Below are 20,456 nucleotides of genomic sequence, written 5' to 3' on the forward strand. Positions count from 1 at the left end.
CGGCCCGGGCAGGTGCCGGGGCGCAGCATGGCCCAGCGGGGCCGGGGGCTGCGGCCGCTGCCGGAGCGGGCGGCGGAGCTGCGGGTGAGCGGGGACGGGCCCCGGGACCGGCCTCTTCCTCCCCCGGGGCCGCGGCGTGCGGGGCTGGCCGCTCCCGGCGCTGGGGTCGTCTGGGGATGGCCGGCGGGGGGGCGGAGAGTGTGAGTGGTCCCCGTGGGGAGGTGGCTTCTCTGTGGGGCCCGTGGGGGGTGTGGAGCCACGCAAGGGGGTCCCCCGTGGGGGTGGGGGGTGTCTGTGGGGCTCCTGGCAGGGTATGGGGCTGTGGGGGGGGGCATGGTGTGGTGTGGGGCCACATGGGGAGTCCCCCGTGGGGATGGGGGGTGTCCGTGGGGCTCCTGGCAGGGTGTGGGGCTCTGTGGGGCCCTGGTGGGATGTGGGGTCACCTGTGGGGATGGGGGCTGTCTGTGCGGCTCCTGGCAGGCTGTGGGGGGGCCCTGGTGGGGTGTGGGGCCATGGAGGGGCTCCCTGTGGGGAGGGGCTGTCTGTGGGATGGTGCCCAAGGACCCCGGGACCTCTGGAGCCGGGGCGGGGGGGGGGAGGGGGGCTCGGGGCCGCCGTCGCCCCGTCGAGGGCTGCGTGCTGCCCGCCACTCTGTGCTCCAGAACAAGATCGTGGACCGGTGCGAGCGGCTCCAGCTGCAGAGCGCGGCCATCGCCCGGCACGTGGACCAGGTGCTGCCAGCCAAGGACCAGGGCGTCCTGGTGAGTCCCTGCCCCTTCCCCAGAGCTGCGTGGAGCTGCCCCCATGGGCACCCGTGCTTGCCCGCACGCCCCGGTGGAGATCTGAGCTCCTGGGGGCTCGTCGGTGTGCAGGGTCTGTCCCCCTCCTGCCCCACAGCGTGTGCAAGTGGAGTCCTAGGGTGTGCCTGTGGCTTCTGCTCCATCTTCCCTAAAAATGTACGTGAACAATAAATTTCTTGGTGTGAGTGTACAGCTATCAAACATCCCGCTGCGACCAGTGTCTTACTGCTTCCCGATTTTATTTGTGCCTCACTGTCCCTGGGGACAAAAGGCAGGTCTTGTGGTGGCTCTGTTTCTTGGTAACAGCGCATCCAGGAAGATCTGCTGAGGGATGTGACTCTGGTCCCACACAGGTTGTCACTGAGGTACCAGGGTTAGGCCAGGAGGCAGCAGGCAGCTTTAGGACTGGTTGTCCCATTTATATCTGCATGCATTGTGATGATTACTGGGGCTGGGGCTCAATTAACAGAGTAATCTTCAGCTGAGCCCACAGAAAACCGGCAGAAGCGGTTGGTGCTCTTGTTGGGGCTGAAGCAAGGCTGATGTTTCTCCTCTCTCCTCACTGTGGCAGAACGCAGCCAACGTGGCCCGGGAGCTGGTAATCCAGAGGCTGATCTTTGTGGGGAATGCGTGTGAAAATGAAGAGCAGCGGTTGCTGGAGAAGGTGCACGTGGAGGAGGAGCGGGCGCAGCAGAGCATCCTGACCCAGCGGGTGCACTGGACTGAGGCTTTGCAGAAGCTGGCTGCCCTCCGAACCTACCTGGTGGATGTGATCACCAACCTGGATGACCAGGACCTGGTGGTGAGTACTGCTACTTGTACCTAGGGACAGGTCGGTCAGCCCAGGGGTGACCTAGACTTTTTATCCTGGATATTATGGGACTCACAGTGTTGAGCAGCTTGCTGCGCTGACAGCGAGGAGGCAGAGTTGGACAGGACCTACGTTTGCAGGTCTAGCTCAAGGAACCTTTTTCACCTGATCCTGACAAGCCCCCGTCATTTCTTGGTGGTTCCCAGAGCGTCTGCTCTGCCTGATTCTGCTTTTGCTTGCAGTGAGGTCTGGACACCCCCTGGGTCCTCTTGGCTTGAAGCTGCCGGCTCTCAGATGCCCTTAGGCCTGACAGCCAGGGCAGCTGTGGGTTGAGGGTGGCTCTTGCCACCCGTTTTCTAGTGTTCTGTCTGGTTTTAATCAAAGTGTGACCCTTGGGAGCACCTGCAGCTCTTCTTGAAAGTCTGCCCTGTTGTCTGGCATACTTCTGCTTGGGATATTTACCGTGCAAAGCAGCCCTTTCCTTTCGCTCAGTTCCTTTTCTGGCTATTAAATTGTCTCGGTTTAGCCAAGCGATCCCTCTTGATTTAGATGTGGGCAGGTAGGCAGCGCACCACCTTGCTCTGAACCTCTGCTTGCCACATGTAACTTTGTGAAGAGGCAGCAGCAGCTCTGCTTGAAAAACAGAACCGATCCCATGGACGGAAGGTAGATGGCCATTCCTTCGGTGGGAAACGCAGCTTCTGTCTGGCCCTGGCATCTTGGCTGGCTGGGCTGTGGCCTCGCTGTAGAGAGCAGAGGCTGGAAAGCAGGATCCATCGGATGTGGCAGAAAAACATGTGGCAGAAAACACTGGGACCTTCAATTTCTCCTTTTGCCACGTAGTGGAGGGGAAATAGGGATCATACATACTCCGTCTTGGGTCGTTGGTGTTGGTGTTTGTGTCTATGTGTCATGTCACAGGAGAGTGAAAGGCACATAGAACACCCTGCAGCTCATTTGTGGGAAAATACTTGATCCCTGCTCACCACTTTGCTAACTGGGCTGTACCTTGAGACCTCACCGCTGCCAGCAGGTACAGAAACAAGTGGGACCGATCAGGAGGTTATCTGATCTTTGACTCGGGTCCTCTGCAGCTTCACCCCTTACTGAAAGCTTTGGGGGTGGTTTGCTGCGTGCACAGGATGTCCTTGCAGGAGGGGCGACCTCGGGGCTGGGGGTTTCACACTCTGGGCAAGGCAGGGTGCAGTGCTAAGAGCTTCCAGGTGCAGACGTGCTGGTGTCTGCCAGAGGGTACGGAGTCCGAGCTGGCTCTTTGTGGGTCCGAGACTTTCCACCTGCCTCAGCTCTCCCCTGCGTTTCGCTTGCACCGGATGATCCAGCTGTACTTGCAGGCTTCTGCTTTCACACCACTTGCACGCGGCAGAGCGGTGGCAGGCTCGCTCTGGATGCTCTCTGTGCCCCTCTCAAGCTACTTGTCACCCAGCCTCACTGAGGCAGCAGATGTATTGTCCTCAGCCATTCCCACTTGTTTTATGAGTCAGGGAGTGGAAAGTGCCGCAGCAGAATAAGGATGCTCGATGCTCCCCGTGCTCCCTGGGGCTAGCACTGGGGTGGGGAGTGGTTTCTCTGGGTCACGAAGGAGAACGGTGCTCCCTGGGTCTGCTGTGCCCCAGCCTGTGGTTGGGATTTTATCTGTGGGGATTTCAGCTGTGATAACTCTTTCTCTCTTTGTCCCCAGCGTGCAGAACAAGACATCTTTGAGAGGTTAGTACCTGGCTGCTCCTGGTCCTTTCCCTGGCCCCTGCTTTGAGCTTGCCTGCACCCTCTGCGGTTCCTGCTGTGAGCAGCGTGCCATTGCCCAGGCAGCAGGTGACACCCCCCCTTTCCTCTCTCGTGCTGCTTTTGTTGAGGACAAGGACAGAGCACAGAGGTGCCAGCCTGGCCTCTCTGCTTCATGTGCTGCGCTGCAGCTCCAGACAGAGCAGCCTGGCACCTAGAAGTGCTCCACGTGCCACGTACCCCCGGAGGCGCTGCCAGATGTGCTCGCCCCCTTGCTTACTGGAGACTTTCTCCAGCTCCTTTAGAAAACTCCACAGGGGGAGATGGAGCAAGCCTGTCCCTGGCCTGTTGGCAGGAGGTGGGATGGTTGAGCTGGAGAGCTGGCGTGCTCCGTGCCTGGGGGGGCGGCTGGCACAGCATCTCCCCAGGGGGCAGCATGCCCTGCCTCTGTCCCCAGCGGGCAGGGTGCAGGGAGAGGAGAACCAAGCGCAGGTGTCAGCATTTCTGAGAATCGCCGTCAGTAGCACTGGGCTGCCCTTCAGAAGGCAACTTGGTAGCTGCATTTTTACAAGTGTTTATTTCCATGGCTGCTACAAGGGTGCCAGCTGGCACTGGCTGGACTCTGCTGCCCAGAGGATTTCCAGGAGTATTTTTGCCTGGAGCCTGCTTGTAGAGAGAGTAAGAAATGTGCCGAGCACATCACCGGCAGCCTGTGCCAGAGCCTTTACTTACAACCCTGTGTTCGTATGTGTGCTGCAAGCCACAGGAGCCCAGCAAAACCTCAGTCTCCTTGCTATGCCGTATGAAACCCCGCATCCCGGCTCGCTCTCCTGTTGTGCCCCCCTTTGCTCTGACAGCAAATTCCCTCGATAGAGGGAAACCTGCCTCCGTCGCCGCAGCCCGTCCATCGCGCTGCCCTTGCACCCTGACGGCTGCTATCGGATGCGTTTACTCAGCGGCTGCCGAGTGAGGAGGCTGTTGGCTCAGGCTGCTGGGATCATATTTTAAAACAATGAAGTCTAATGAAATTTTAAAACAATGAAAGCCAGCCGAAAGTTTTACTTGGGACGAGGGCTTGCCTCGAAACCCTCGCTGTAGTTTCCCTTCAGCCAGTGCTCCCCTCGCAACTGCGCCAGCTCATTTCTGCCATAGCTCCCAGTGATCTTCATCAACACCTCCCAGCCCTGGTCGATAAATCACTGTATTTTGAAATAACTCTTGTTTTCCTTTGCTAGGACAGAGGTGGCGGAGGGAATCTTAGAGCCACAGGAGTCGCCAAAGTTAAACTTTAATCAGACGTGTGTTCAGAGTCCACTGCTGCATCGACTGTGGGCCTCTGCTGTTCTCTGCTGCATCGCAGGTCAGTGTCTCGCTGGGATCTCACGCTCTCTGGGGATCGCTGCATGCTCATTCATGTTGTGCCCAAAGAAACACCTGGATGCTATGTCCTGCCTGGGACCTGGCATGTCCTGCCCTCTCTGCTGTCCCAGCCCCTGCTAGCTGCTTGGAGACCCCAGCCAGGGGGGCAGCAGCAGCTGTAGAAGGTTTGGGAGGGGGACAGGGGCTCAAAGCCACTGGTTGTGGCTAAGAGAACTGCAGTTTGAAAAGACTGTGTCTCTTACCAGCTCTGTTACTTAACCTCACCTGGTTTCTTTTGCTATTTCCTGGGTCACTTGGTGACAGCAGTGAAGCTGTTGCTGCTGCAGGAATCTCTGTCACAGAAACTCCCCTTCTCCACATTTTGTGTTGACTTCTGGTGGTTTTAAAAGAGGGTGAACTCACCCACATGGCGTTTCTGAGACACTCTGAGATGCTGGAAGGAGAAGTGAGTAAATATAGTAGCTTTCTGATCATAAACGGAGATTGTGGCTGTGCCCGAGCTGGTGGTTTGTTAGGGACACTTGTGATCTGGTTCAGCTCTCGCTTTGCAGCCGAGGCTGCGCTGGAGGCGTTTGTCAGGCCAGTGACGTGCGCTGGGTATGGTTTTACCGGGTTCCGGCTGTGATCTGCTTGAATTGCTGGTTGCGAAATGTTTGCTTTTACTCTTGCTTTCAGGCCATCATTAGAGCGTTGCAAATGCATTTTTTGTTCCTTAAAGGTGGCAACACCCTTCACAATTTGAAAACATTTGTCCCCTCTGCTGCCTTGTGAACAGTCCTGGGGACGATCTTCCCAAGGCTTTTGCATTAACTTCGGGGTTTTGCACATCTCACTCTTAATGCTGATAAGTAGTTCTCAGTTTTTCCCTGTTTCCACGTCCTTCTCAAAGGTGTGTGCTTCTGGCTTTTATTGCTCTTGAGAATTGTCCGCACCAAAGAACAGCTTGAGAATCTGTGTGTACCAACCACCACCATTTGGTTCTTCTACTGCAGACTCTGGTGTTGTGTTCCCTTTGTGATTAATTTCCCTGTTTTGAGTGCTGGCAGTCATGCAAACTCCTGCACTTGTACATTGGCAAAATCAGGCAGGTTCTTGGCAGATGTTCGAAGCTGTCAAAGCAAGCAGGAAACCTTTCCCTAATTCTCTGTGCTGTGACATGGGTTTTTTTACAGATTCCTCTCCCAGTAGCATCCTTGTGAAATGTAATGACTCCAAGGCATGCAATTCTTGTAGTGGGTCTGTTGGTATGCTTATTACACAATTTCATTCTGTTTGGTTTTAGTTGTTGTTTGGTTTGGTTTGGGGTGGGTTTTTTCGGTGCGTAGTTACTTTAGCATGTCATTACTGCATGCTGAGGACGCCTGCCATATCCTTGCATGTCTCATTAGTCCGTAGTCTACCCAGCACCTAGCCTTAGAGATTTAATATGAACCGCAGAGGTCCCAGCCTTCATTAAGACACAGCAATGTTATGTTTCTCTTGGAGGTCTCATTCCCTAAAGGCAGCTGAATGAGAGGCAGTCTTGTTTATTTGCTTGGAAACAGTAAGTTCCTAGCCTGGATGGTTTTGCCTGTAGCCTCTCAAAAACTTGGAAACCAGCAGGCAAAAGAACCTTCATTTCACTCTCAAACCCAACATGATTCTTTGATGTCTTCACTTGGCATCCAGGCTTCTGTATCGCTTACCTTTGGGGTTGGCGGCTTCTTCCTTAAACCAAGATGATGTCAATCTCCAAGCACTGTCCTGGGAGGGATCTTGGTTCATCAGTCCTGCTGGGGGGCAGTAAGTGGGGGTGCTGGCTGGAGACCCGCTGGAGGACCCTCCTGCAGGGGTGACACAGACTGGCTGGCTGAGACCTTGGGCTGCTGCGTGGTGACCTTGTCCCAGGGACCAGGTTGGGCTGGGCTTTCACCCTGGTGCCTAAATCTGGTGATGAGGATTTTAGTTTCAGATGTGTGAGTTTGGAAAAGGGAACTTGGATTTTTAGTAGTAAAATGTGCTGCAGCTAACACACAGGCACTTCACAGAGATGTTAACCATGTTATCCTACCTACGCAGCATGGCAAGGCCACTCAATGGGCTTTTTGGGGTGAGATGAACTCCTGGTAGAATTTTCATCAGAATAGATGGGAATATCCAGAGGGCAGATTTAATCATGACAAAACTTCTCTGTGTGGGAAAATTTGCTGATCTGAATTACTCTGCTGTTACTCTGCCAGCGCTTCCCCTCCTTCAGATGCTGCCCTGGAATCGTGATTCCACAACGGAGCTACGTGGGTGTCATCGGGGTGGTGTATCCCCACGTGGATGATCCCTGTATGTGAACACTGGAATGCAAACCCATCCCTAGGTCAGATGTGTGCTGCACAATATCAGGTTTAGCGCCCTTCTTCTGTCAGAGGAAGATAAAGCCTCGTGCTGCTCCATATTCTATGAATTCACAGCAGTGTTTGGCTTCCTGGAAAGTCAACTACAAATAGGCAGTGTGGGCAAATACAGCTTCAGAGACCCACAGAGAGCACAGAGCCGTGGGCAGGCACGTTGCAAAGCATTTGGCTGCTGCTCAGTGAAGTAAATCATCAAACGAATGAGGTTTTCTGCTTCAGCTGGAAGGGGATGCCGTCTTCAGCTCCTCTTTCTGCTCGCTGTTGCCCACAATAGCTTCCACCTAACATGCAAGCGTGCACGGCAGTTGCATGTTGTGCAGACTGATAATTCAGCCTGGGTTTGCCTCCTGCTGGGGAGCACCAGGGTGGGTGCAGCCCTAGGAAACCCCTCGGCCAGTGCTGCTCTCTGGTTGGTGCTGCTCGCTGGTCAGAGGGATGCCGACCTGGGTCCACGTAGGTGCTGGAGCAGGTCAGGCTGTGGGACAACCCCATTTGGGGTGCAACATAATGGTTTGGTTCTTCAAGGGCCTCATCCTGCCACATGCTGGATGCCGGGCAGAGGGTAGTTGGGAAATGGCTGGAGCAGGTGTGATATGGTGGAGCTCTTGCTGGTGGCAGAGCAGATGACTCACCTGCTCCAGCCCCGTTTCCGTGGTGGTTTGAGACCTAAAATGAATGACGTGAGGGTGGGGGAAGGCAGGGCAAGGAGGGGCACCCGCAGGTAGAAACTGGGTCTCCCCAGGAGCGGGTGAGTCAGCTGGGCACCAGCCTTATCTCTTTCCTTAGTGAGCTGACAGCGAGAGGAAGGAGGAACTCTTGTGCAGGGCGAGCGGTGCTGGGTGCTGCCAGCCCTTGGGTCTGAAGTGGTGGGGGCTTCCTCCGGCCAGCCTGGCTCTTGTCCCAGGCTGCTGCCCACCAGGTTTGTGCTGTGGCTCAAGGGCAGCCCGTCAATTCACAGCAAACCCAAATGGAGTCATGACCATGCTCATCTCTTAATGCCAGGTGCCACCTCTCTCCGCTGCTCCGAACATGCTCAGGGTGCGTTGATTATTGATGGGCTTTATAGGAGGAAAGGGATTTCCCCTGCCCAGCCCGCTCCCTCCCTCCTCATTCCCGTATTACCGGCTTTGCAGGTTTTCTGCAATCAGCCCTGTCCTTGCGCAGGCTCTTGACTTGCTCTGCTCAGGCTGGGGGAGGAGGTCAGGTCCTGCTCGCCCGTGGTCGGGGTGGGAAGAGGTGGGAGCTGTGGTCTGGGTCTCTCCAAAAGTGGAGCAAACCTGCTGAGTTCTGTTTTGTGGGGATTCAGGCCAGGGTCAGAGTAAAAGATGAGCAGCATCTTCTCTGACTCTGTGGGACTCCTAGTGCAAGGGTGGAAAGGTGAAGTCTTGTGAGGTCCAGGCTTCAACGAGTCTGCGTTGTTCTGGCCCTGGCTGGAGAGGGTAAGCTGTGGGGGGCTGCTGTGCTGGCACTCGGCCTGAGCCCACCGCACCATGTCATCCTGGGGGAGCAGATGGGTCCACAGGAGCGATGTGCGAGGAGACAGTGGTTGTGATTGCATTTCTCATGGCTGCAACTTCTTGGGGTGGTTCACAAGTCGGTGCTCACCGCATGGCTTCTCTTGCAGGCTCGCAGGAGATTCATATCGATGAGAAAACTGTCAGCCCCCACCTCAGCCTGTCAGAAGACAAGAAAACCCTGACCTTCAGCCCCAAGAAAGCAAAAGTGGACTTGGACTGCCCCGAGCAGTTTGACCACTGGCCCAATGCTTTGGCTATTGTGGCTTTCCACTCAGGAGTCTGTGCGTGGAAGGTCAGCGTGGAGAAGAGCTATGCCTACAAGCTGGGTGTTTGTTACAGCTCCCTGCCACGGAAGGGGTCTGGCAATGAAGCTCGCCTGGGCTTCAACGCCGAATCCTGGGTCTTCTCGCGCTACGACAAGGAGTTCAGGTTCCTGCACGCTGGGCACCCGCAGGCGGTGGAGCTGATCAAGTCTCCGGCCGAGATCGGGGTGCTGGTTGACTTTGCGGGAGGCGAGGTGCTCTTTTACGACCCTGATTCCTGCACCATCCTCTTCTCCCACAGGGAGACCTTCACGGAGCCCCTCTATCCTGTCTTTGCTGTGGCACACCAGAGCATCTCGCTTGTCCAGTGAGCAAAGTATTGTGCTCGCTGGGGGGGTGAACGTGCAGTTGTATACACAGTGACTGTATATACACTATACAGTGCCTTTATGGGGTAGGGAAGCCCAGACAGGGCTACTGGCCTGTGTACAGTGGTGCTCAGACAAGACCTGCTTTCAGACTACATCTGTTCTCTACCGTGTTTTATGGCAGCTTCCCTCTCCTCCTGGAAGTTACACCCACCCTGTGTCCACTGTGCTGGAGCAAGGGGTCGGAGTCAGGGTAACGCCTGGCTCTGCCAGCCACTTTTGGGTAAATCATTTAATTCCTCCCAGCCAAGGGCAGCTTTCCAGCCTGACAGTGGGCTTTAGAAAATTAGAAATATGAAGAGATGTGTTTGGAGAAACGGCAGGGAGGAGGCATGTGGAAAGGGACATTGGGACGCAGCTGGAGACACGCTTTTGGAAGCTGCCCTGCGTCAGTGCAGGGAGCTGTCACCCAGGGGGCACCCCACTAGGGCAGGGGCACCCCGAGGAGGGGCTGTGGCTCATGGAGGAGCCCATGTCACGGCACAGGAGCAGCAGAAACCCGACCTGCTCCTTGTCTTGCCAAAAGGGGTGGGGGGGACAGACATAACAGATGGGGGCTTGAGTGTATCATGATGAAAACATGGGGAGCTGGTTTAGGCAGGGAGGAAGGAGAGGTGTTGGACTGAAGTTGAGCCAGGGAGAAGGGCAGGAGTTTGTTTCCCTGTTTAAAATTTGTCATCTTTATTTCTCGATACCCAAATCAGTAAAGTTTGTGAATTGGCAATACATTAAGTGCGATTGCCCAACTCCAGACTGTTCTGCCTGCAGCAGGAAGACTGCAACTGCCTCCTGGCCACTGCTGTCAGGATGAGAGGGATGCCGGTGAAGTGGCAAATGTGGGGTATGCTGAGGTGTGCAGGGCCTGCACGCATTTCCTGGGTGCTCTGCCTGTGCAGACCTTCCCTGGGATGGGAATGATCCCAGCTCTGGTGATGCGCTCAGACAGGGGGACGCTCAAGCCGCTCCCCTGGGTGACTGAGTGATAAACCTCAGTGTCTGCCTCCATCCCTCCTGCCAGACTGAGCTTTCTGGATGGAGTGCAGCTTGACAGCTCCATTAGGCAAGACACCACCACAGCCCCTTTTCCATAGCGTTTTTAGAGCTATGAAAGACATCAGCAATGCTGAGCCTCAGGTACATTTTATTTCAATAACACCCCTCCAGCTCTGGCAGCGCTCCGCTCCCTGCATGCAGAAGCACTCGCTTCTTTTCCCTGTCCAACTGGCAGCAAGAAATCCCACGTCAGGACTGGTTCACTGTTCAGCAGCAGCACTGGTCCTCTTCTGAAACCCAGCTACCCCTTTTCAATAAGAGCCAGGAGGTGGCCGAGCGTAGGCAGGACATGCTCAGGGGGCACGGCTGGCTCCTCGCCCTGCCCAGCAGTCCGAAGCAGAAAGCCATGCATGCCCACGGCACGGGCTGCCCTGTAGTCGCGGGTGTAGTCATCCCCCACGTGAGCTGCCTGCTCTGGGGGGACCCCACTGAGGCGCAGGGCTTTCTCAAAGATCCTCCTGTCTGGCTTGGCGAAGCCTGTGTCCTCAGAAGTGAGGACGAATTCAAAGTGGTGCCGCAGGTTGGACTGAGAGAGGACATTTTCCAGCCGGTTATCGAAGTTGGAGACAACCCCCATGTGGAAGCCACGCTGGCAGCACCGGCTCAGGGTCTCACTGGCTCCAGGCAGTACCTCCCAGTTGTGGGCACTGCAGAAGTCATGGTAGAGGTTTTCCGCCATCAGTGTTAGGACTCCATCTTCATGCACGCCTGAGAGCCTGAAGGTCTGTTTCACAACATCAACCCACCACTGCCGGGAGCTGAGCCCCTGGCCGCGGCCGTAGTTGGGGAAGTGCCGGCTCTGGGCTCTGTACACCTCCCGGAATGACCGACTGAGCATCTCCGGCTGCACCTGCACCCCATGAGCCCGGGCCTCGGCTGCGTAACTCTCCCCCACCGGCTGCCGCAGCCGCAGCAGTGTGTCCTTCACATCCCAGGTCAGTAAGCGGAGCCTAAGCATGGCTTCAGTAAAGCACAGGGTTAAGGGAAACCTCGAACAAACAGGGAGGGGAGACCCAGGTGCTCTGCCAAAAGCAAGTCAGTGCTGAGCGTGGGTCACAGCCGTTTTATCAGAGGGGGGTGGGCACCGGCCCGTTGCCCGTGTCACACCCACCGCTGTCAGTGTCCCCCGCGGGGGGCCCAGCCACACTCCGGGCACTGCATGGAGCCACGGCAGGGGAGGAAGGGCCCTGCTCCGAGTTCCAGGGTGCCAAGGCCGGGGCAGCTGCGCCCCCAACGCAGGTGCTGCAGCGGGGTTCTGCGTGGGGGGGGCTGGGCGGCCGCAGTCACGGGGGGGACGGGCTGGGTGGCCGTGGGGGAGGGCGAGCGGGGTCCGCGCCGGTCACACAGCGGCCGGAGGTGCGGGGCGGTGCCGGGGCTCACCGGGCCGGGCTCCGGGAGAGGCGGCCGGGGGTACGCGCAGTCCCGAGGCCCACGGGCCCCCCCGGCTCCGCGCGCAGCCACCTCCTCCGCTGCCCGGCCGCCCCGGAAGCCTCGTCACCGGAAGCCCCGCCCCGTCACCGGAAGTTCCGCCCTCAGGCCCGTCCGGCCGCCGCCTCCTCCTTCAGCCACCGCAGGAGCTGCGGCGCGAAGTACGTGATGATGGCGTCGGCCCCTGCGGAGAGACGAGACGCTGGGGTCGCCCCCGGGGGCGGGTCGGGGCCGGGGAAGCAGGGCTGGGGGCCGCCCGCCTCACCTGCGCGCCTGAAGGCCGTCACCGCCTCCCGCACGGCAGCCTCCAGGCTGAAGGCCCCGGCCTGGGCCCCGTGCCACAGCATGGCGAACTCCCCCGAGACGTGGTACACGGCCAGCGGGTGCGTGGGGTGCTGAGGGGAGCGTAGAGGGCGGTCAGTCGGCGGGGGACAGCCCTCCCCCCGTCCGGAGCCCTCTCCCGCCACCCTGCTGTGCTCCCAGAGGGGCGCCAGCGCCCACCTCTGCCCCTGAAACCCACAGCGAAGCCCCTCCGGCCTGGATATCCCATCTGGCCGTGCCAAACGCACCCCTCTCCTCCCTTCCTCCCTCAGGGCCACCCCGTGCCCCTGCTGCCATGCAGAAGGAGCTTACTCGAGCCTTGACGTCCCTCACAAGGTCCAGGTAGGGCATCCCTGGCTTCACCATCAGCATGTCCGCTCCCTCACGCACATCCCGGTCCTGTGAGGGGAACATGTGTGTGACCCCGGCAGCTTGGGGCTGAAGAACATTTTCCACCAAGTTCACGGGTTTTTCCCCAGAAGTTACGACCTGGTGGTTGGTTTTCCCAGGAGGGATCACAGAAGGGTCTGGTGAGCCCCTAATGGCCACAGGAGCCCACAGACAGGCTGTGATGGGGGAGAGCTGACATTCCTCGCCAGACACACAGTTCCTGGGGAAAGCCGCTGGCTGTGTCTCTGGACCTGACACCCCAGGCCACAGCGGGGTACGGTGTCACCTATGCCACAGCTACCAGCACACAGTCCTTGGACCCACGCTGGGGACCAGCTCCCTGGCAGACTGACAGGCCTCATATTTCTCTTGCTTGTGGAGCGGGAAGAACCTTGACCATTTCAGCTGGTGTGCCTCCTACCCCCTTTTGACCCCAAACACCCCCCGATCTTCCTCTCCCCAAACCCTGCTGCACTGCTGGGTGGAAAGGCTTGTCACCTGGGCACCATGTGAGAGTTTTCCAGTCCACAAACCCATGACCCTTAGCACTGTCCCAGGCAGCCCGACCCCAGCTCACTCACCACAGCACGCATTGCCAGGCCCCTGGCACCCGGGGGCAGCTGGTAGCATCGCCTGTCTCCGAAAGCAGGTTTGGATAGTGCAGCATCCCTGATGATGAGCAAAGCAGAGGGCAGGAGATAAGGACCAGCATGTTTCCCCATGCCTCACCTTGTACAGCTTCAGAAACATGAGGACAGACTAGGACAAGTGCCTGAGCCATCAGGGTCACAAAAAGGGGGGTTCTCCTGACCCACCTCAGCACCCCAGGACCACTCTGGGAGGTCCGACAGGCCCAGGCTGGCCCTGGGAGCTGTGCTTCAACACCCACTGCCCTTCCCGTGCCCAGAGTCTGGGGTAAAATAATGTCAGACATTTCCTTTTGCTTTTTTTGAGGTGGGCTCCTCAGTGATGCCCCATCAGGGTCAGGCTGTTCTTGGGACGAGGTCTAATAGCTGACTGAGCTGAGGCTTGTCCCCCACCCTTTGGGGCAGCACTAGCTCCTGGAGCTCCCCTCCTCACTGCTCCTGGCAGCTCCCTCTCTGCCTGCTTTGCCACCAGCACCCAGGATGAGCAGGTTAGGAGGCTGGCCCACCAGCCAGCCTCTCCTGGGCAAGGTGCAGTTGTCTCCCTTTTGCACCGATATGTAGGAGGAGGATGCTCCAACATGACGAGCCCAAGCTGCGGCCCAGACTCTCACCGAGTCCCCTTCCCAAATAACTACCCAGGAATGCACCTCCCGGCCAGCCTGGTGCTGGCTGGGGACACTCCTGGCGGAGGGACAGACCCACCTGAAGGGACCGTAGAAGCACGAAGCAAACTTGGCACTGTAGCTCATCACAGAGACCTACAGAGGAGAGCGGAGCTGTGAGAGCCAGAAGCTTGAAGCTTGGTGCTGCATCCCAGCGCCAGGGCAGTAGCGATTCCCTCCCATGGCTGTTTTATACTCTGCCCCACATCCTCCTTCCCCTGCCAGAGGCCTGGCACCTTGCTGTCCCCATGCCCAGCCAAGGACATTTCCTTCCCATATGCATCAGGGCAGGGAAATGCCCACGGCACATCCTGGGCAAGGTTGGGGTTTACTTCTCCCACTGCTTGCCCGGGTGCTATCGGGTACAGCCTCCCCGTGGATGTCACTCCTGCCCTTGGCACACGCGGATCCCAAGCTCACCTTGTTGCCCAAGTCATTGGAGATCAGCGCTGCCTTCATGGCCGCGATGCGCCCATCCATCATATCTGAGGGGGCAACGATGTGGCAGCCTGCAGGGAAAGACCAGAGATGCTAAGAAGTGCCCGAGGCTTTGACACTGCCAGCAGAAGGTGACCCCAGGGCCAAAAGTGCCTGCAGCTCTGCTGGAGCCAGCGCCTGGAGGTCAGGGGCAGCCTCCCCCAGCTCAGAACAAAAGCCCTCCCAGTTGGATCCAGCCCGGTTTGCTTTTGGGCCTGCTGAAAGCAAGGTGGGGCAAGTCTGGAAGAGTCAAACTCGGGTACCGCTGGCTGCCAGGGGGATCCCCACCTGCTTTGGCATAAGCCAGTGCCACTTCTGCCAGCCGCTGGCAGCTGATCTCGTTCTGGATGGTGCCGTCTTCACGCAGGATGCCTAGGAGACAAACCGTGGGTCACACGAGAAGCTGAACAGCCGGGTGCCTCTATCTCTAGGGTGGGAGTGTGGCTCTCTGGACAGGCTATGGAGATGCTCAGAGCAACAGTGGGGAATGTGTTAAGGGAGCTGGTTAAGGACCAGGAGACCAATGACATGGTCCTCCAGGGACCGGACACAACACCAGGGTGCTCCAGAGAAGGGAAAACAGAGATGGAGAACACAGACAGCTCCTCAGACAGATTCAGATGGCCAGAGTGGGTGCATTAACCATCTGTGCCTCCCTCCCCACTGTCCAAACCCAGGAGAGGTCTCCCAAGCTCAGCTGCACCAGTACTGGGGAGCCAAGTCTTGGGGCAGGAGCTGGCTAGACCCCACCAACACATGTAGCTCCTCAGTGGAAAATGGCAAATCCCTGGAGACTCTCAGTGCCAGGAAAATGCCCAAAGAGCAGCCCAGGACCCCAGGCTGTGTGCTCACCGCAGTGCCCATGGGAGGTGTAAGGGCACAAGCAGACATCGCAGGCAATTAGCAGCTCTGGGAAGGTGGAGCGGATCTTCTTGATTGCCTGGATGGCAGGTGTGTCCTCTGCATCAGCAGCAGAACCTCTCTCATCCTGTAGGAAGAGAAATGCCTCAGCTCCCACCGACTCATCCATGGCAGCAGTTCTGCCCAGGAAAGGTTTTCTGAATGGTGGGACCCTGTAATGCAGGGCAGCATGACCACCAACGATGGAAAAGGGCAACAGAATAGTGCCTCTGAGCAGTGAGTGCAGGTCTCAGGGCCACCTGTGGGAGCTCTGGGAGCTTTCTGAGTGTTACTACAGTCTCCCATCCCCATCCTGCTCTGCCGAATGGGGTGCAAGCATGCTCAGAGACCCTGAACTGATCTGATCAGGAACAGCCCCCCTGGCCCCACACTGCTTGCCCAGACCCCTGTGGCCACCCCAAGCCCCTGCCACCACCACATACACTGACCTTGTGGACCTTGCTGGGCACCCCAAAGATGAGCACACACTTTAGACCATCTTCAATGAGGGGACGCAGCATCCCCTCCAGCTTGTTGACTCCGTACCTGAGCAGGGCAAAGTGAAGGGGGCTGCCAGGCACCCAGACCTGCTCCATGGGGGGAGCTAGTCTGTGACTTGGATGCTGGTCTCTGAGTGATCCAGCATCCACAAGCATCCACACCAAGCAGCAGCAGAGAGCAGGAGTTGCCCAAACACTGGAAGGAACAATCTGGCACCTTATCTGGGGCTACAGAAGGATTATCTACCCGGAGTGAACACTCTCTGCTCTGAAAGGACAAGCATGCTCTGCACTTGGATCTCTTATCTTGATGTCCCTGTTGCAGATCCAGCCCACGTCCCCATAGGGCCACCCCCTGGGGCTTCTCCGACCACAACCTGGCTAATGCGGTAGCAGATGAAGATGGGAGCTGCCAGTCCAGCAAGATCTAATGCAGGACCAGAGCTCATGTCCTTGCATGGGTTTTCTAGCTGCTGCTGGAAACCCCGTTTGCTTTTAACAACCCACACAATGTGCAAGCCCTCTGAGCCACTGTGAGATCCTGGCACTGTCCCTGCTAGTTCTGGTACTTTCTCAGCATTCCCAGTGATTCCCTCCAGTCTCTCGGTGGACAAATGCTCCTGCCCTACCTGATGCTGGGGGATCGATCACCAGGGCAGCGACCACAGAGGGTTGCATCACCCCTGGCTCATGCTCATCTCAGGCCATACATCAACCCTGCTCGGGCACAGGGCATGGCAGTGACCGGCATGCAGCTCAGTGGGGCTGGATTCTTACCTGGCTTGTCCAGGGAGGCTGGGGATCGGCTCCACTGCATCAGGGCTGTCACTACAGGAGGTGAATGGGACAGAGTTGTGAGGACTCTGTGTGAGAAGGAAGTTCCTATCCCAGGCTTGTCCATGGGGAATCTGAACCTAAGAGCTCAGGGAGCACCTAAGCCAGTCAACCTGGGCTTGGTTCATCCCTAACCCAGAAAGCCACAGCTCACTCACGTGACAAAAATGGGGTAGATGAGGTTGGAGGCATCAAAAGCGGTTGCTGTACACTGCCAGGAGCGTAGCACAGGGTGGAAGTAGCCGCTGTGAAGAATAGAGTCTGCCTGCATTTTGGGCCGTCACTAGGAGGATGTGGATGGAGACTCTGAAACACCAAAAGAAACCAGCGGGCTGGTCAGTGGTGGTGTCCTGACAAGCCGCTGCTCTTGGCATGTATGGGGGGAACGAGATCCAGGCAGCCACTGTAGGACTGTCCCTGTCCCATGCCAGGCACACACAGAGAACATGAGCTGCACTGCAGCCAGCTCCATCCCAACTCTACTGGGTACTGCCCCGTGCCAGCTGGGTGTTGCAGGACCCTGCAGCAGCAGTCACAGCACAGCACTTCCCATAAACAGGCATGATGCCATCTCCTCCCCACAAAACATCCCAATTCTGTGTATGAAACCACCAATTTACAGCCACCAGCGACCTCCAACAGCAGAACCATGTTCACACGGCTCAACACTATCACCTTCCTGAGGCTCCCTCTGTTTTAGCTTGCACAACTGTAACAGCTGTTTTCCAATGATAAGATGGTCATTGCTTAATTCATTTTACTTTTGCTTAATGCTGTATAACTGTGTGATCGGCTTTTGTATACAGAGTAGCAAAAAGCTGTTCTGCGTAGCATGAAGTATTTATGGCCATAGTGTAAAGGTGCAGTTGCAGAAGAGTATGGGCACTAGAGGAGAGAGGCACAGGTTCATCCTGGAGACACCAGGGTTTAAAGCTCCACAGTCACACAAGTCCAGTGGCCACTTACTGCTAGATAAAGAAAACTGGGGAAGCTGGGCAAAACAGATTTCAGAGCTAACAAGGAACAATTACTCAATATACATAAATTGTTAGCTATGTTGTTGTTGAGCCTTCTTCTGTAGCAATATTTTCTTCTTCTGTAATAGTGAAATCTAGTAATAATTCTGTGATTAGACCATTAAGATTTAAATTTCCACTAGTGCTAACATGTGGTTGGTGAGAGCGTGATGGAAGGGGCCGGAGGAGGGCGGCTGCCCTGGGACAAGGCATTTGGCTGCAGCACAAAAGAGAGCGGCTGTTATGGCCCTGGGAACCACAACCCGAACAACGGACTGTTTGTACAGAGCAACTTCAAGGACTTCTGCTGGCTGCACACACAGGGCTACATCTCACAAACACCCCGTGCAGAGGAGCCAGGGGTGCCCAAGGAGACAAACTGCGAAGTCCCCACTAGAGACCACAGATTTTGTTTTGAGAACTGAAACCTGAGGGAGGTGGGCAAGAGGAGAGCTGGAGATAGGCTTCCGAAAGAGCAAGTGGATTCCTCTGCTAGAACCTCTGGGCACAGCTTCCCCTGGGAGACAGAGCAGACACAGCTCCCCTGTCTCAGGGGAGCTGCCCTCTGGTCCCCAGTCCCATCCCAGGAGGGGTTCCCCAGGCAATAAACCTCATGAACCCACTGCCCGTGCCTGGCTTTCCCTGGAGAACAAACACAGCTCACAGCATCCCAGGACACAGTCCAGGGATGAAAGTTTTACACTAGCACACATGACACCAGTCAGAAACAGAGCTGTGCAGGAGATGGCTCCATTCTTCTGGAAAAACTTTAATCTGAGGTGTTTCCCTATTTCACACACTCAAGACCCTACAGATAGTGTAACGCTGAGCCAAATTCTCAGTCGCTATCAGGCCAGACCAGTGGATAAGGCACTTGTAATGCAGGGGCATCATGTTCCAGTCCAGGGCTTGAACTGAGTCTCCTGTACCCCCAGCAATCACTTACAGGCTTGCATGTATAAAAACGCTGTGTAAAAAAACCAGATGGTGCTCGCGGGGGATGCAGACCAGCTGACAGGCATGCTGGCAGTGTCACGGAACCACTTGGCAAGTAATTTTTAGCCCTTGGAAAGCTGCCGCTCCAGTCCTTACTCACAGGGAAAGGGACAGCCCTCCAGCGAACTGGAGTCGGCAGCTCCAGCGCAGGGCTCCAGGCAAGGCTCCAGGCAGGCAGCAATCGAGAACAAAGGGCTCAGTGAACAAAACCCACCTCGAGAATCCAAAAAATGCTTTAAACAGTTAATCCCACAGGAGGAAGGGGAGGGGGGACGGGTGGAACCAGAGGCACCAGACTCTGTATGGGACAGATAGAGGCCACAGCTCCAGAAGCTGCCCTCTCCGGGCAAGGAGGAGATGGGCACCCGGCAGAATTGCAAGCGGAGATAACAGCCAAGACGGGTGGGCCCCAGCAGAGCACCCATCTGCTGCAAGGCCAGGGGAGCTGGGGCCCTCCTTACAAGCCCCCACACCCACAGGAGGAGCTGTGGCCAGGCTCCCCTTGCCCATCCAGGGCACCTGGTCAGATGGGGAAGGACAGCAGGGATGCAGAGCAAGGACTGCAAGAGCGCTGTGCTAAGGGGACGTTGCACCACAATATGCTGCACCCTGGAACGGGGCTGTTTCCCACGAGACCCCCTTAGGGCTCCCAGCAGGGCACACACACCTCTTTCTCTGACATTAAAGGCCCAAATCTGGCTTTCTAAGGCAGTTTTCTTCATGCACAGCAGAGCATCAGTAAGGAGGAGGTTCAGAACAGGCCTGTAGCTCCCTCCCAAGCAAACAGCTCCGCAGCAGAGTGGTTTCACCTTCTCTCCTTCACATGGGGACTGCTCGAGGGCCAGCCCAAGCCCACAGCACCCCACCTCGCTGCGCCCAAGGAAAGCAGCGACTGCAAACCGAGAGGAGCAGGCACCCGCCGCCCTCCCTTTGCACAAGCCCAAATGAAATGAACTTTAGTGGATGAGCCAAAGCCAGACCCGACACACGCCAGCGGTGAGCTGCAAAGGTCTGCGCCAGCCCCACCGAGCCAGCGGCGTGTTCCTGCCAAGCCAGGAGGAAACTGCTTCCCAGCCTTTTAGGACACAAGCACATGCTGCAACTGTTCACCTTCAGTCCTGGAGACACGCGAGCTCCCAAAACCCCAGGTGGAGCAGGGACAGGCTGGAGCGTACTAGGGAAGCAGAGCTCGAGACAACGGAGCTGCAGGTTAATTAACAGTCACTAACAAAGGTCAAGAAATTACAACAGATTGCCTCTTCCAGATTGGGCCGTGGAAATGGGGATATGCAGGGGGTCTGTAATTACAGCGCAGGGCCCAGGACCGATGCCAGCCCACAGCATCACGCGCTGCTGGGTGCCGTTCCCCACGGTAACTGCCAGCTACCGGGCGACACCCGGGCTGCCCTTGCTGCCTGCACCCTACCTGCGCCCAAGCGGTGCCTCCTTGCCCGGCCGGGCCCTGCCCGGGGAGCCACGAGCCCTCAGGCCTCCAGGCAGCCCTACATGAGGCCGGGGTCGGGACCTGCTGCCGCCCCAGCGCCAGCGCCGGCCCCCAGCCCCGCTCCCGGTACTCACCGACCGCCTCCGCCGCGTCCCGCTCGGCCCGTGTGATTCTGCCCCGAGCCCTCGCAATTTACATGGCCCCACCCTCTCATTAGCATATCCGCGCCCCTGCAGGAAGGCGGCGGGAAGTCTCGCGCGGCGGAGCGCGGGAAAGGGCTGGGGGCGGTGCGGCGCGGCGGGGCGCGGCGGAGGCGGGCGGGGTGGGAGCGGGATTCGGGCGAGTGTAGGAGTTGGGGTAGGGTTTGGGGTGCTGGGCCGGGGCTGGAGACGGGTTTGGGGTGCCGCGGGGGGGTCACGCAGTCCAGTTTTGCGGTGCTGTGGGGACCTGGAGCCAGGTTTT

At 57.5% G+C, this 20,456-nt stretch overlaps 3 protein-coding genes across 5 annotated transcripts; 1 reads left to right on the forward strand and 2 right to left on the reverse strand.

Moving 5' to 3' along the window:
- The first annotated feature begins 11 nt into the window (after positions 1-11).
- On the forward strand, positions 12-10,052 carry BSPRY (B-box and SPRY domain containing). Its single transcript, XM_037399484.1, has 6 exons — positions 12-84; positions 663-761; positions 1,372-1,602; positions 3,311-3,336; positions 4,587-4,711; positions 8,743-10,052. The coding sequence occupies exons 1-6, from the start codon at positions 28-30 to the stop codon at positions 9,267-9,269; spliced, it is 1,065 nt and encodes a 354-aa protein (XP_037255381.1). The 5' UTR covers positions 12-27; the 3' UTR covers positions 9,270-10,052.
- Positions 10,053-10,447: 395 nt separating this feature from the next.
- HDHD3 (haloacid dehalogenase like hydrolase domain containing 3) lies at positions 10,448-11,365 on the reverse strand. The gene has a single exon (XM_037399488.1). The coding sequence runs from the start codon at positions 11,335-11,337 to the stop codon at positions 10,621-10,623; it is 717 nt and encodes a 238-aa protein (XP_037255385.1). The 5' UTR covers positions 11,338-11,365; the 3' UTR covers positions 10,448-10,620.
- A 511-nt stretch (positions 11,366-11,876) lies between these two features.
- ALAD (aminolevulinate dehydratase) lies at positions 11,877-20,218 on the reverse strand. Of its 3 annotated transcripts, none has more exons than XM_037399485.1 (12): positions 20,129-20,218; positions 16,697-16,844; positions 16,482-16,532; positions 15,654-15,750; positions 15,157-15,292; positions 14,593-14,676; positions 14,248-14,336; positions 13,868-13,923; positions 13,100-13,187; positions 12,441-12,527; positions 12,073-12,202; positions 11,877-11,991 (listed from the first exon to the last, which is right to left on the reverse strand). In XM_037399485.1, the coding sequence occupies exons 2-12, from the start codon at positions 16,807-16,809 to the stop codon at positions 11,912-11,914; spliced, it is 1,011 nt and encodes a 336-aa protein (XP_037255382.1). In that variant the 5' UTR covers positions 16,810-16,844; positions 20,129-20,218; the 3' UTR covers positions 11,877-11,911. The 3 variants fall into 3 exon arrangements, with proteins under 3 accessions (XP_037255382.1, XP_037255384.1, XP_037255383.1); XM_037399487.1 differs by lacking the exon at positions 20,129-20,218 and adding an exon at positions 19,661-19,739; XM_037399486.1 differs by lacking the exon at positions 20,129-20,218 and adding an exon at positions 18,651-18,763.
- Positions 20,219-20,456: the final 238 nt, after the last annotated feature.

The sequence above is a fragment of the Falco rusticolus genome, chromosome 9 (assembly GCF_015220075.1).
Source record: "Falco rusticolus isolate bFalRus1 chromosome 9, bFalRus1.pri, whole genome shotgun sequence".
Taxonomy (NCBI): Eukaryota; Metazoa; Chordata; class Aves; order Falconiformes; family Falconidae; genus Falco; species Falco rusticolus.

Excerpts from the sequence above, each read along its gene's own strand:
- BSPRY (XM_037399484.1), top strand. The coding sequence starts at position 28 with ATGGCCCAGCGGGGCCGGGGGCTGCGGCCGCTGCCGGAGCGGGCGGCG. Across the intron at positions 1,603-3,310 it reads TGGATGACCAGGACCTGGTG|CGTGCAGAACAAGACATCTT; the intron begins GTGAGTACTGCT and ends CTTTGTCCCCAG. Across the intron at positions 4,712-8,742 it reads TGTTCTCTGCTGCATCGCAG|GCTCGCAGGAGATTCATATC; the intron begins GTCAGTGTCTCG and ends CTTCTCTTGCAG.
- ALAD (XM_037399485.1), bottom strand. The coding sequence starts at position 16,809 with ATGCAGGCAGACTCTATTCTTCACAGCGGCTACTTCCACCCTGTGCTA. Across the intron at positions 15,751-16,481 it reads AGCCTCCCTGGACAAGCCAG|GTACGGAGTCAACAAGCTGG; the intron begins GTAAGAATCCAG and ends TGCCCTGCTCAG. Across the intron at positions 11,992-12,072 it reads GACGGCCTTCAGGCGCGCAG|GGGCCGACGCCATCATCACG; the intron begins GTGAGGCGGGCG and ends GTCTCTCCGCAG.
- HDHD3 (XM_037399488.1), bottom strand. The coding sequence starts at position 11,337 with ATGCTTAGGCTCCGCTTACTGACCTGGGATGTGAAGGACACACTGCTG.